This window comes from Stegodyphus dumicola, chromosome X1 (assembly GCF_044657685.1).
Source record: "Stegodyphus dumicola isolate Sdum_Otavi_A_Nest chromosome X1, ASM4465768v1".
NCBI classification, from domain to species: Eukaryota; Metazoa; Arthropoda; class Arachnida; order Araneae; family Eresidae; genus Stegodyphus; species Stegodyphus dumicola.
Genome location: NC_140780.1, coordinates 255,166,615 through 255,181,894, shown reverse-complemented (window position 1 = coordinate 255,181,894; position 15,280 = coordinate 255,166,615). Strand labels below are relative to the sequence as shown.

Here is a 15,280-nt window from a genome sequence, read left to right as displayed (position 1 = left end):
AATCACATTGTGATATGCATGACATACACGTAGCAAGTTACAGAAGACCACACTCAATGTTAATGTCAAAAACCTGCATTTATTTCTGAAGCATTCCCATTTTATACAATTTTTGTCACAGATTATTTAAATTTTCTGCATTTTATGATACAGTTTAAATTACAAGCATTTACCTTCAATTTTTTTTTCAGATTGCATTTATATGTCTTATGAACTTATATGTATCACCCAAAATAATTTTATTCAATCCTTTGCAACAGTTTTTAAGAAATCAGTTCTTTAGTTCCTGCAAAGATAATTTTGGACAACAATGTATTTTGCCAATGATTTATTAGCAATATCATAGTCAAATTACTACAAAATACAGACTTTAAGACATGAAATATTGCAGCAAATATTTTACACTTCTTGAAATGCTAAAAAGCTAATGATACTTTCTCACTTTTCCCAATGAGTAAATCATCCACCTACTGCAACAAAGCCATGTTTATCCATTTTTTTTTTAGCCATCCTTCACCTTTCTGTTCATTAATGAAACATAATATGCACAAATTTTTATCGAATCAAAGCTTTAAAATTGACTGAATTTCTTAAAATTTTTAGATATTTTTAAGATTCAACTCTTCAAACTGGCAGGAGTGGGGCAAATGATTATGCTAACACACAGCTTGGTTGGTCTTTACAATATGGTAACTGGTAGTTTGGCGACATTTTGGAGGCGATAAAGGTTACTACCTGGGACTTTGGTAATAATGTGAGCAGTACTCAGTTCCGATTACGCATTATTTTGTGTGAGGGAAATGAGAGATCATGGGATATGTCATGTGATATTAATGGACGAATTACGGTTCTTTAATCGGAAAAATGGGGGAAATCGGGAAAAAATCTGGAAATTTTGTATTTGGCTTTATTCTGTGTTGTGTGAAACAGTGTTCGTGAATTTTTGGATCCCATGGCCGTAACTAAAGTGAATTTGAAATGGGTATTTAGTGGTATTGAAAAGGGTAGTAATAAATGTTTCTTTAAGGTTGTGCGAGATAGAAATAAAGATGTTTTATTAAGTTATTTATTTTACCTGGTACCTTGCTGTGAAATATAAGTATGATTTTAAAGATCCTGAAACAGAAAGAAGAAAAGTTTATCGGACACGTAATCAAGATTCTGAAGAAGATTATGTAAGTTAGTATTTTTAATTATTTGAGGATATTATTTTTATGCATTGTTCTAAATGTAAGGTGGAAGTAAAGGAATTTGGTATTATTGGGAAAATTGTTATTAGCAATGATTTAGTTTAAAGTAATTAGGATTGTAAGGTAATTTTTATTAATTTAATGTATGTGCTCATTTATATTTTAAGTAGTGTTTTTGAATTTAATTATATTTTAATTAAATGATAATTATTTTGTGAATTTTATGTTTGTAGGAATTTGGTATACGTTTTAGTTGAAGTAAACGTGCATGGAAATAATTTAAATATCTGACACTACGTATTTGTAATGGTTGCGGTATGAATTCATTGGTGACGTGTATAATGTAATAGATGATTTAGAGGTAAACGTTTTTGGATATTTTATTTATTTTATATGTGGAAATGTTTATATTTGGAAAGGGTAAATACTTTTTCGCGATCAGGTAATTTCATATATGTTCTTTTTACCGGGTTTAAAGATTGAGAAAATTGTCATGTATTTTCGTGAAATTTTTCTAATTTATGAGAAAAAAGCAGTGTACATGGATATAGTGAAGAGTGTGCGCAATGCCATTTTTGTGCAATTCTGGGATGTTTTTTTAAGTAAAAATAAGTCAGCGTGTACATGGTTTAGTGATATTTTAATTAAATGATAGTTATTTTGTGAATTTTATGTTTGTAGGAATTTGGTATACGTTTAAGTTGAAGTAAACGTGCATGGAAATAATTTAAATATTTGATACTAAGTATTTCTAATGCTTGCGGTATGAATTTGTTGGTGACGTGTATAATGTAATAGATGATTTAGAGGTAAAAGTTTTTGGATATTTTATTTATTTTATATGTGGAAATGTTCATATTTGGAAAGGGTAAATACTTTTTCGCGATTAGGTAATTTCATATATGTTCTTTTTACTGGGTTTAAAGATTGAGAAAATTGTCATGTATTTTCGTGAAATTTTTCTAATTTATGAGAAAAAAGCAGTGTACATCGATATAGTGAGGAGTGTGCGCAATGCCATTTTTGTGCAATTCTGGGATGTTTTTTTAAGTAAAAATAAGTCGGCGTGTACATGGTTTATGTGTATGTGTTATTTTAAAAAACGCGTAAGGAGTATGGTATTGTGCACTTTTTCCCAATTTTGCAGTGAATATTTGTCATGATTAAGCAGTTTTGTTAGATAAAATTTCTAGCATAAGTGTAATTCGGCTAGTAGATTGTTGGAAGAAGTGTTCAGTAGATAAAAAGAAAAGAAACATGTCTTTACTTCGTGAAGACAAAATGGCGGCGGGAAAAAAAAAATAGAAGGTTGCTGTAGGAGAGTTGGTCGCCAAATTTTCGCCAAAAATCGCCAAGTTACCATAATGTAAAGATCAACCCACAGCTTTACTGACAATTTGCTATATAAATAACCTATATTTTTCTAATCCATTTACATTACCTGAATGAGAACATAAATTAGTCACATGAAGCATTGATCACTGTATTTATGCATGGGTAAAGCATACTTTCTAACTGTAACAAAAGTTCAGCATACTACGAGGGAAGAAAATAACTATAAATATCAGAAAAGGTGCAGAAAAATATATCTACACTTTTATGTGTTCAATATAAGAATGTAGATATATTTTTCACAACAATAAACGAAATTTAAATTGTACGAATGCTGAAGGAAATAACACTGATTTTCTTTAATTTCAAATCATGGATATGCTTAAAGCAAATACAGTATCACATACTCTAAAAATGCTCCTGGATGGAGAAGGGGTCTGCAATAAAACTACAAAAAACTTAGAAATGATATTTTTATAATGACAAATTAAATGAAAAAAAACCCTCGTACATTAAATGTTTCTAATGTAATATTTTAGTTAAATGTATAAAAATGATCACAAGCATCTCTGGAAAATTACAGAAAGAAAAAAGGAATGAAGCAATTTTTTAATGAAGAAAATATAACATCTAATAATTAATACAGGAACGTTAGTAACATAGACAAAGCCCACCCCAACAACAATAAAAAAACAGTTCCTTTAATTTAAAAACTATAAAAATTAAAGCATTCTTACCCCCATTAAATAACTGCAAAAAAGCATCATGTGAGATAACTTTTGAATATTTTTAAACAGGAATTAAGTCATTTACCTTTTCCATTGCATTACAGTAATGATCTTTAGCATTCGTCACAGCTGCAAGATTGTTAGCTTCAGCAGTGGCCTTAGAGAAAATACATAAATAAATAAAATGCTACATGTGATTATGCATTACAGTGAATTGGAAATTTAAGTTTTAAAAATAATTAAAAAGATTACATTAAACTATAATATATCAGTAATTTATAATTTTTACATATAGTTAGAAATTTATTATCATACTTAAAAAACTATTTAACAGACTCAAACCTAGAGAATTATGCTCAAAGAAATACTTTTTCCTTCTCAAAATGACTGATTTTCAATATCTTCAAATGCATCAAGCTTTTTACTATTGTAAATTAAATAAGTATAATTTTGCAATTACTTACAAACAGATTATTGTTTCTTGTGCATAGTATATTACTTTAAGCAAACAAGATAACGATGAGAATAAATTTAAATAAATTTTAGAAAAGAAAGAGAAAATAATTTAAGTTCATGAAATTTCTATAATTACAATATGGAAGAAATGTGGTATTGTTAGTTCTAACAAATAAAATAAATAATAGTCATAATTCAATAGAAGAAAACTTTCTAAAAATGAATATATGCACTAATGTGCATACAGTAATGAAATGGGGATGAAAAAAAGCAGATTTCAAATAAAATAAGTTTCAGCTAAGTTAGGATATCAGATTTCTGATAAAATAAAAATTTCAGCTAAGTTAGGATAAATATAAAATAAAAGTTCTGAAGAGATAATACTACATATTCCTCATTTTGCAATTATAAAATCACATTTATAGTTAAATTGAGTTATTATAAGCAGCAATGCAATGAGATCGTGTTCTAAGTGTTTGCTAAACAAGGATGTTTTTAATTTATGCATATTCAAGCATGTAGATTTAGCCCATACTTGTTAGATTAACCAGCAACATTTTAAAAGTCTTCTGATGCTCAATGAAGTTTGACAGACTGGATAGGATTATGAGAAAGCACATCATTATTATTATTAACCTAAAGGCAGGAATGCCATCATGAGAGATTATTTAGGGGGAACAGGCCCATATTTACATTACACACGATAAAATAATACATGACAACCTTGCACAGCCAGCCTGTTTCAACTGCCAGAGATAACTACCCTTTCGCAGCTTGTCAGACAAAATGAAATAAACTCTAGAGTAATAAGTTTATTTCTTACCAACAAAAAAGTATAGGAAATCCATGTTTTGTTTCTGCTGCCTCTGGCTACTGCCAAGAAAAATGCTTATGAAATAGAAATATTTATGACCAACAACAAAACACAATCCGGAAGATCAATTAAATTCAGACAAGCTGTTGTGCTACAGAATCAAATGCTACAGAAATGCTACAAGTTTCATAAAGTCTGTTTCCATTTGACAGTAAAGTAACAGGCATCTATGCAGTGTGAAATTTCCGTAAGTCAGTGTCCTAGGAGAGTAAGTCTTAAGTTTGAAGGAAATCAGGAAAGTTATCTTAGAGAAAATGCCAGCTGTTAAATTTGCCAGCACAGTGTTTGGATTTTTTACAGCTAAGCTCTTTAGTTCCTTTGACAAACATCATAATGCTAAAAGATTATAAAGATGTTTTTAGACTACTCTATCACTACCAATTATAAAACTGCAAATTAGCAAAAGTCTTTTCCTTTATTAGGGAAAAGACACCTTAAAAAACAAAATTTGAGCAAGGATTATTTGATACAATGTAGTGAAAAAAATTGACTCACTTTAAGAGATACAAAAACTAATTTTTCACAGCCAGTTAAAAGCAGGGTACAAAAATCATGATTTTTTAAAAATAAAAATTTATATTTTCTCTCTACCTTACACTAACTTAAATTTTTACCAGACACACAAGGTTCCAAAGTAATTAAATCTTTAATCAGATGATTTTAAGCATGTTACATATTATACATGTAAATTAATAGAATATTGAGGTAATGTAAATTAAGTATAACTTTATTAATTAGTTGTATAAAAGAATAAAATATCCTGGCATCTTTTAGATGTTAGTAACTTGCACTTTTTAAACAAAAAACACTCTTGTATTTTATATAAATACAAAGAACTAAGAATACATATATATAACCATAGAAATGTCACATATATCTGCAATCTACATAAAATTTTCAAAATCCTTTATCATATATCTATATTACTGACATTTGCAGTCAATGCTTCAAACATACAAAATAAAAAGGTTTTGTTGCCTTTTCAACCACTAATTGATTTCCCAATTTGTTGCGTACAAATCTTACATTCTTTCAATCCTTGCTGATGAAGATTTTGTTGCGTACAAATCTTACATTCTTTCAATCCTTGCTGATGAAGATTTTGTTGCGTTTAAAATTTTAATGATATCCATTTCTATATCTCCTAAGCTTTCTTTCACAAGAGCTATTGATTTTCACTGTTGATGTGTGGTCACTAACTTGATTGCTTCATTTTCAAAAAGGATTCAGCAGAAAGGTGCAGCACAAATGAATAATTCCAAAGTAATGCTGAACACTTTCTTGCATTACATTTACATGGCTTGTTTAAAATAATTCAGATGATTTTAATTCCTTAAAGAGCTCCTCTTTCTTTCTTTTCTTAAATTCAGTAATTAAAATTTCTTTTAACAGCATCACATGCCATCTTAATCACTGATTTTTAACACATTTCTCTTCACTTAATGAAACCCAAGAATATCTGAGTTTAATTAATGATTAAAAACATGATTAAACTTGAAATCAAAATCCCCAAATCCTAATTAGAAGACAGTTATAAACTAAGCAAATAATTGCCTGTCATGAATAGTGGATCTGACTTATGTTCTCATAGAAGAACAAAAAGTAATGCCAGGAAAAATAATTTTAAAATCAAAAACACTGATCTTCCCCTTATAATGAAAACCATTTTAAAAGCAAAAGAGATCAATTTCATGTTAGTAAATTTCATAATAAAGTTTATTTTTAGGTACAGTAGGTACCTGGATATTTTCAGTCATTCAACTCATCTCTAGTTCATAAATTTATTGTTTAGCTTCTTAGTTACGGTTCCTTTAAAATGATTGTTTACCAAATTAAGTATAGCAGAGAAACACAGAGTTACATAAGTAGACAAATGCTTTTGCAGATGATTTTTTTCTAAGGAAAATTGGTTCGTATTTGTATTACACATGAACCTTCAGCAAGAAGCACAGGATTGTTATCTTATTGTTTAATACACAGAAAATTTCAGTGTATATTTGATTGATTACATCAATCAAATAACAAATGATTGATTACATCAATCAACCTAATTATTTACTCTTAACACTTAAATTGATTACATCAATCAACCTAATATTTACTCTTAACCCTTAAAACATGTACTTTCACCAGAGATAGTGCTTTTTGTGCTGCTCTGTTAAAGCAGACTGCTTTTAAAGAACACGGCAAAAAACATTTAATGGCAAAATTATGAAAAATGAGATAATATTCTGAAGTTGCAAAATTGCGGAGACTTTCTCATTAACATCATATATAGAAATATAATAAAACTTTAATTATAGTGCTGAGGACTTATTTACAAAACTTATATCTGCATAAAATAAGTTATCCAACAATGCTTGAGTGAAATTTACCATTGCTTTTGTTGCATTTTATTGCAAAATAATTAACAATACTTATTTTAACCTATTATACATAATTTACAATGGATTACATGTAGTGACTTAACAGTTGTTACATGAAGGAAGATTTATATTTACTGGAGTGTCCCCTTGATTACAAATTGAGCCAGATAAGTCTTTATTTATTTAATATGTGTTCATTTCCTGCTTTTCACTTTTCAGAATTTCAACTTATAGTAAATTTAATTCTCAATTAATATCCAACAACTTTAGAATCCCTAAAACTTTTGAATTTAGTGCATTAAAATTCTTATAATTGCATTTCCCTCTTTGTATGATTTAATATACGAGTGTTATGCTTGTTTCCTTATTATGAAATTCACGAGTGTTATGCTCGGTTTCTCTAAGTATTAAATGCAAAACTATTATTTATTTAATAACATATTTTTATTTAATTAAACATAACATATATATTAGGAACCTTTTAAAATTTTCAGCAAACTACATCAAATTAAATGTTCATACAGAAAAAAAAAAAAAAAAAAAAACACAGAACACATCACTCACCACAAGCATAGTTTTTGGTTCAGGAAGTTCACCACACTGGAATATTTTAACGTAGGCCTAAAAAAAAGGGGGCCCACAAATAGCATTAATCTTATATTAAGAAAATACAATTTTCAAAAAAGTATTTTAAAGGGGAAACATAATGGTGGTAAAAATACATGTAGTAATTAAAGTAGTGCACAGAATGATGTTTGGTTATATTTGCACAAAGTGCATGCAATGTCATTAAGAATTCATAAAGATATGCAATAATTTTCAAATAAAACATCTGTACTTGAAGAAATCCACAACAATAATATTAAATACATTGTCCTTCAAAATTTGTACAGTAGCCCGACAGAGCAATAACTGTACGAGCATATGCAAATTTCTGGTGCTTCGTCTACTTTTCTCTGTCCTTGTCGTTCAAAATTAAAAGATAATCTGAAGAAATATGCTCTCTAGATAAGTCTTCAACAATTATGTAATTATTTGATCTGCAAATGAATGCAAAATTGGACTTTTGTACAAAGGTTTGAGAATGAAATACGCAAACTAGGTGACTGACAATGTGTTGGGCAATTGATGCATGTTGGAATTTGGGTGTATAGTGCTGTTTAAAGTTAATGAGTATAGTGCTGTTTAACATGGTAATTTATGTTACTTAACGGTTATGTATAAACTGCTTTTAATCATTTTCAGTAATCAGTGTTCATTAGTTATGAATCAAAGACATCATTTAAACAAAGGGCAAAATTGGCAATTAATTAGTAGTGTTAAGCAAGGGCAACCACAAATGAAGGCTGCCCAAGATTTGAATGTTTCTGAAAGTGTCATGTGAAGAACTTGGAACAACAGCATTTTAAATAGCAAGTCAGTTTGTTGATAGCCTGGTCAACCACAATCAAGAGCAACAACTGGATCTGAAAACCATTTTCTGTTATTATCAGCTTCAAGATACATGTAGCAACTACAAGAGAGTTCATTTTACACCTTCAGTAGCAGGAACTTGAATCGGCTGTTTTACCACTGCATAGAGGCTTTCCGACATAAGACTCTAAGCAAGAAAACCAATGATTTGTGTTCCAGCAACTTAATTTTTCCATGTTCAATAAAACCAAAAGGATTGAAAATGTGTATTATTGACTGACAAGTCCAAATACACCTTGAATTATGCATCTATATAGTCTTTATTCTGAAGGGAACAAGGAACATGCTACTTTCCTTCCCTCATGCATGAAAGATCCTGTTTCTATGGCAGAAATTTTAGGATTGGGGCAGAATCATCAAAAAAGGTCATACTGAGCTGCATATTTTTTATGCAGGTTCTGTAACCAGTCACAGATGCTAGTATGTCTATGAAGCCTTGGAAGCTTATGTAAGACTGATTAGTGGTACTGTTGGCCCATATGTTTTGAGAATAGATGACAATGTTCACCTGTATCGAATATCTTTGGTGTCAGAATGCTTGGAACACATACCGTATTTGACGGCATATAAGACGCACCCTTATTTAGATGGCCACACACAAGGAAAAAAAGTTTCAATAGCGTGGTTTCTTTTAGTTCTCACATTTCGTAAAAGCCAAATAAACAATTATTGAATACAATTACCTTCACGTATAAGACACAGGTAACTTTTTGGAGACCAAATTTAAGAGAAAAAGGGCGTCTTATATGCCGTCAAATACGGTATACTGCTAGAACGTGTTCGTCAGCTTGCTCACCAGAGCTGAATCCCATATAACATGCTTGGGATATCATAGGCTACTGAGCTGCACTGCAGCATGATAAACGTTTCACTGGACACACCCAGAATCTGAAAAGTTCACTTTCCGAAGAGACATGCGATTTCCCAAGACTTTATCAAGTTTGCCAATTCTATGAAATCAAGATGTGAGGATTGAATTTCTGTCAGAAGTGATCATATACCATAAGAATTGTTGTATAATACGGGAAGTCATTATTCCATCTTCTTAAAATTTTTAGAAATCTGACGTAAATTTGAAAAAATTCAATATTTTTATATTAAAAAAACTGGCAAACATGGTAATTTATGTTACTTAATGGTTATGTATAAACTGCTTTTAATCATTTTTAATAAATAAGATTTAAGTTTTATAGTTGTCAATATACTCTATCTTTGGTGAGTTGTATACATTCAGCGGAACGTGCAAATTGATTTAATCATAATTACTTTAAATGTATCAATACAGCCAAACTAAAATATTTAAAATACAATATGCTATTGATAACCAATATTACTGACAAACAGAGGCTGTCTGGGTCTAAAAATGGTGGTCACCAAAAACAAAAGGGAGCCCACCATCAATTATAAGTACATTATTTAATTTTTAGAAGAAAATGCTTTTGCTAAGTAATATGTACCTTTTTGTAATTATTGTACACATATTGGGTGTATAATAAAGTCTTTAAACACCAAAATAACTTTTGAATGCACAAAGCTAGTTGTGGAGATATTGTCTACCTAAGTGATTATACTAAAGTGATTATGCTCTGTTATGGAAAAGTAATTACAGTACTTCTAAAGGTTAATTTTGGAAGTTTGAAAACTATGAGACAAGAGTGAAAATGTCTAAAGTAAAAATGGAAAGCATCACCAATTTATGATGAACTCATGTCTACTTACGTATAATTTCAATAAAAGCATTAAAATGCAGATCTTTTGGTATCCATTCATAGGCAAAAACATACCAGTTATGACAAAACAAAGCACTGAAATGGAATTTTGCTTCTAAATAATAATGTTTAGATGGTATTATGCAATCTGAAATGCTATGTCATGGCTCAACAGGAAGGATAAACTGGCAATTAGGAAAAATTTGTCAGAGTAACTGATTCTTTAGTCTAAATAGGTCTAGCTATTCCCAATGAAGAATACTGTAAGATGGTTCTCTTGTACAGAGTGTAATGATCAGGCAAAAATAATGACAGTAAGCACTGTTCCCATAATATTTCTCATCCTACTGAGGCTACTGACACTGACAATGTTCATCAGCTTAGAGAAACAGGAAGCATTATAAGTCATCCTCATATAGGCAAGCTGATGCTTGCAGCAAGTGCACATCTTGGTTTATGTACTAGACCAATAATACTGAAATTATAAGAGATGCGAGACAAAGTTCGCAAGAATTGTGAGCTTACCCCTTACACTGTAAAACTGACACAAGCTAACAGATTATCAGAAATGGTACAACTTGTGGAACTTTGTAATAAACATATTGATTATGCAAGTACAGATTGAAGCAAGGCTGGCACAAGTGCATTCCCATAGGTTATCTTAGGTATATCTGGGTGTTAACTTTCGGTAAAATTTCCACCCCAGTTTTGAGTAGGAACAAACTGGAGGGGGGCGGCGGTTCAAGAGTCTCCTAATTGTTTTTCCCTACCACAAACCTCTCAAGAGGACTTTGCTTGCCGTGTATCATGAGTGCTCCCTTGCCACACAGATGTTAGATAGTCTTACAAACATTCATGCCTTCGGGATTTGAACTCCAGCCCACTAGTAAGACAGTCAGTGTCATTAGGTACTATATTGGCTGGGCAACACACTAGTTATACAAATGTTCTGGCTAACATTATGACGATGGGTGAGTGAAATTTGATCACAGTGGGACAAAGTGACAACTCATATTACTGTCACTTGAAAATCTATCATGATAACAAGATGTTCATTATCAGATTCAGTGGTCCCTCAGTGTCAGGTGGGATTTAGAGCATGTACCTCATCATAATATCTGTGTGCTAAATGGATGCTTAACTGAACAAAACCTCTTGGAGCTATTACAAACTACTGTACCTAATTTCTTAATGATTTGCCATTAGTCCATCTGCATTCTATGTGGTTCAAGCATAATGGTGCTCCACCAGCTAGTGTCAATGTGGAACTAGTTACACAATTTGGAGCAAAGAATCATTGGTTATGGAGATAATGTGGAAATAGCCACTAAGGAAACTGGCCAATCTTCCCTGGACTTTTGGTGGGGTTATAATTAGAATCTGTAAACCTGTATCATCCAAGTAAGCAAGAAAATAACATCTGAAATGCTGAAAAACAACCAGCAAGCTCTAGCTTAAGTCCAGATGTGTATTTCTGCTAATGTGGACAGTGATGAATTCAGCACTTGAGATGTCCCCAGTGCAATTCAATTTTGAGGCTTCTTTAAATATTTTCAGTATGACTATGGCATGCATACCATACATGTGATTTTATTATAGCATACAGTCTAGAATACTAATAAGAAGTAAGAGTAATACAAATACATATATGTTTTATTTGAAAATACGATTTGTTGATTAAAAATATAGTTATAAGTCTATTTATTAAACATTAAAAACATATTGTAATATAATACTAACAATAACCAACTTTTTTCCTAAAGCAGTGCTGTCATATAATAATAACAGATAAAGATTGACAATACTAATTTATATTAATTGACAGTTATTGTCAGTGATGTTTATAGAAAATGATGTTGTTTGGTTTTAATATGGAATATAAATAAATAAATACGAATTTTTCTTACTATAAAACATTTATCAATTAGAAATTCATAATCTAATAAACATATTGAAAACTGACTTAAATGCAACTCAGATAAGGAATTTTTTAAGTAACTTTTTAAATCTCTTGAGAATGGATAATGATTGCTTATCATTTGAACTGCAATTAGAAATTGCCAAACATATTTTTAGAAAGCTATTTCTATACTCAGAAATGTAGATTGTAATAACCTGAAACTAGCAATTTGTACATGTCGACAGGACTAACGACATTTTCCTTTTTATGAATGCAATAAAATGAACAATTTCATCTTTAAAATGTTCGATGTTAATATCCTTTTCATATTTTGTACATATGCTTTTCATACATTCATTAAATTGGATGCAATACATTTTAAAATAGAAAAACAATCCTTTAGAATATCTATATACATGTCACTTCTCCAAGGTAATTTAAAGATTAGTGCATCACAAATAACATTATGTATGCTTATCACCAAATTTTATTTTACAGTAAAATATACTTCATTTAAAGTTGTTTCTTCAAACTGCAGTTTTTTTTTTAATTCTGATCTCTTAATTTCGGTTTTTTTTGCCAGCAAATTGACATCATTCCCAATATCATCAAAGTTGTTCCTGACATTCATGATAAAATTTGAAAGTGATTTCTGAGAATTCGTTCCTAATATTAAATTGCATTGCGTATCTTGCAATGATTTCCTTGTACTATTTAGTCATTGCAGTAACTAGTACCATAGAACTGTTAAGAGTTGTTTCATATTTATTGAAGCATTCTGCTAATTTTTTCACCTCAGATTTGCTCATTGTGTTGTTATTATTGGTCATACTAATTTCAATTAGGGCTCCTTTAATGATAATTAGATTTTAATGTTGAAACTGCAACTCCTCGATACCCATCTAGTGTCCCTTATTCATTTTATACGTGGAGACTGAGTATGTGTCCTCTTTATAATTCATAGCAGAGTAGATGATGATAAATATACATACAAATTTTGAACAAAGTCAAAATAATGTGATGTGACAGACCAGGATTTTGCAGTACAATTTCTTATCAAATTTAAGAATGGCTAGCATTTGGTACATAAGGTGCTGCATTAATATATTTTATTCTTCCTTGCTGTCCCTTGTAATTGCCACATAATCATAGGTTTGCCTCTTGCAATTTTGTTCCATCATGGTTAGAACATTTTGTCTATTTGCACTGGTGTGACACAGGGCCAAGTAATGTCTGTGGTGAGAACCTATTCCTAACCAGTAAGCAATAAGCAGGTACTCAGCCCACACTGAGACACTTTTCCTCTGCCCAGTCAAAGTTGTAGCAAATTTTTATAATTAAATTGTAATTCTTATTTACACTTTTGCTCGTTTAAGCAGCATGTGTTACAGAGAATAAAGGTTGTTAAGTTTTTCAACTTTACTTTTAGAAATCATATACAGTCCACAACCACATGCTATCAACATTTTGGTCTTAGCCGACCTGAAGAAAGATAAGTAACTATGCATAATCTTATATCACTGCGTCTAAAGAAGAAAGTCACAAAACTGGAACATTCTTTGCATGATTTCATTGAAAATGAAGAACATGTATTATCTCTAGAAGTGAAATTGCAATCGCTGTCAGGTATAAAGCGATCCTTGGATGAACTAAAGTATCAGTACTTCAGTCTACCAGCAGAGGTCTTCATAGAAAAATTCTGTGAAATCATTGAAAAACTAGAGGACGATCTGGACAAAATAGAGGTAAGTCTAAAACACCTCCTTTCAAAATTACATTCAAAAGTTAATACGTTGCCAGTACTGGATAATAATGTTGTAAATATTAATGTTAAACTTGTTAGGAGTGCTATTCCTTCTAATTGCATCTGAGAACATTAGTAATCCTGAATGGGAGCAGGGAGCTTATTCAAACTATGCTCGTATGTGTGAAAGAGATACACTACAAATGTGAAGGGTTAACTTTACCCTTTATTTCTCACAGCGTACAACCTTTCCCACACTTTCCATAAGTGCTGGGACACAGACACCAGCACTTATGGTCTAAAACGTAGAAAATAAGGAATAAACTAAATTAAATAAGAACTAAACTTAAATGCTTTACAGAGAATAGTAATGCAAAGATTGGCCTTTTGACACTATGTATGTAGTGAGCAAAATGTAAAAACTACAATATGTCTTCAAATATCAGGAGGAACTAAGTTCTGGCCTTACAGGCAGACATTAACTGACAGAAAAGCACACGTGTGGTAAGGCAGCAAGAAGTCTCTCTCCTCTTGGCTAAAAGCCACATCTTAAATAAACAGTTTGCACCCTCATTAGCATAAACAATTCTACTCATGCTTATTCTGGCCAGAAATGGAAAATAAAAGAGGATAGCAAAGTTTTAAAATAAAATAAATGTTAGTAAAACTTAAAATCTTTACAAACTAACCGAAATACTTTTACCTCAGTGCTTTGGAAAATATGAAGCATTTCGTAATTTTAAATGAAAAGTTATGTCCTTAATTGCTGAAAATAAGAAACTAAGTGAAACACCAAAAACTTTATTATTTAAAGGCTGCTGTTAAAGGAGAAGCAAAAAATATCGAGAATTGTCAAGATACATACTAATAATTATTTCAGGCATAGGAATTACGGTCTGAAAATAAGTGAGTGGTAATTGAAATTCATATGCAAAATATTTTAAACCAAGAGAGAATTCAGCAAGAATAAGCTACGGAACTTCACTGTTTATTAGAGAACAAACATGCCTTCATAAGATCTTGATACTTTACCTAATGCAATATTAATCAATATCTTCTTCAGAAGATTGACAAAGACACTCGAAAGCAATTTGAGCTGACCCTAAAATTCAAAGATGTTCCATTACTGAATGAATTTTTAAATGTTTTTAAAGTTTTCTTGAAATTTGAACGTGGTGCTAGAAAACATTCATAAAAATATGCTTATCGAAGTTCTACCTAAGCCCAGTGTGGATGCAAAACCAAAAAGTTTTGCCTTAAATTTGAATAGTTACAATTAAAAAAAGTTATTCATTGTGAAGGAAATCATACTCTTTTTAAATGTAATGAATTCAAAAATATGAATGTTGAGACTCATTATCATCAAAAATTGTCTAAAATCTCATTACAGATTAATTCAAACTTTTCGTGCAGATGCTGCTTTCAAAAATATCATTCCCTTCTTCATTTGGACAATGACCTTCATTCTCTGGACACTCCATGCCTTCCGTCAACCCAGTGGAAAACAT

The 15,280-nt window shown here is 30.7% G+C and overlaps 1 protein-coding gene across 7 annotated transcripts in view; it reads right to left on the bottom strand.

The window, feature by feature from the left end:
• The window catches only part of atl (atlastin GTPase), a 254,971-nt gene that overhangs the window by 40,214 nt on the left and 199,477 nt on the right, over positions 1-15,280 (bottom strand). For all 7 annotated transcript variants that reach the window (XM_085807529.1, XM_085807534.1, XM_085807530.1 and 4 more), the window contains 2 exons: positions 7,511-7,567; positions 3,336-3,407 (listed from right to left, as the gene is read on the bottom strand). In XM_085807529.1, coding sequence (XP_085663655.1) covers positions 3,336-3,407; positions 7,511-7,567 — 129 coding nt within the window. The remainder of the gene's footprint in view (positions 1-3,335; positions 3,408-7,510; positions 7,568-15,280) is intronic.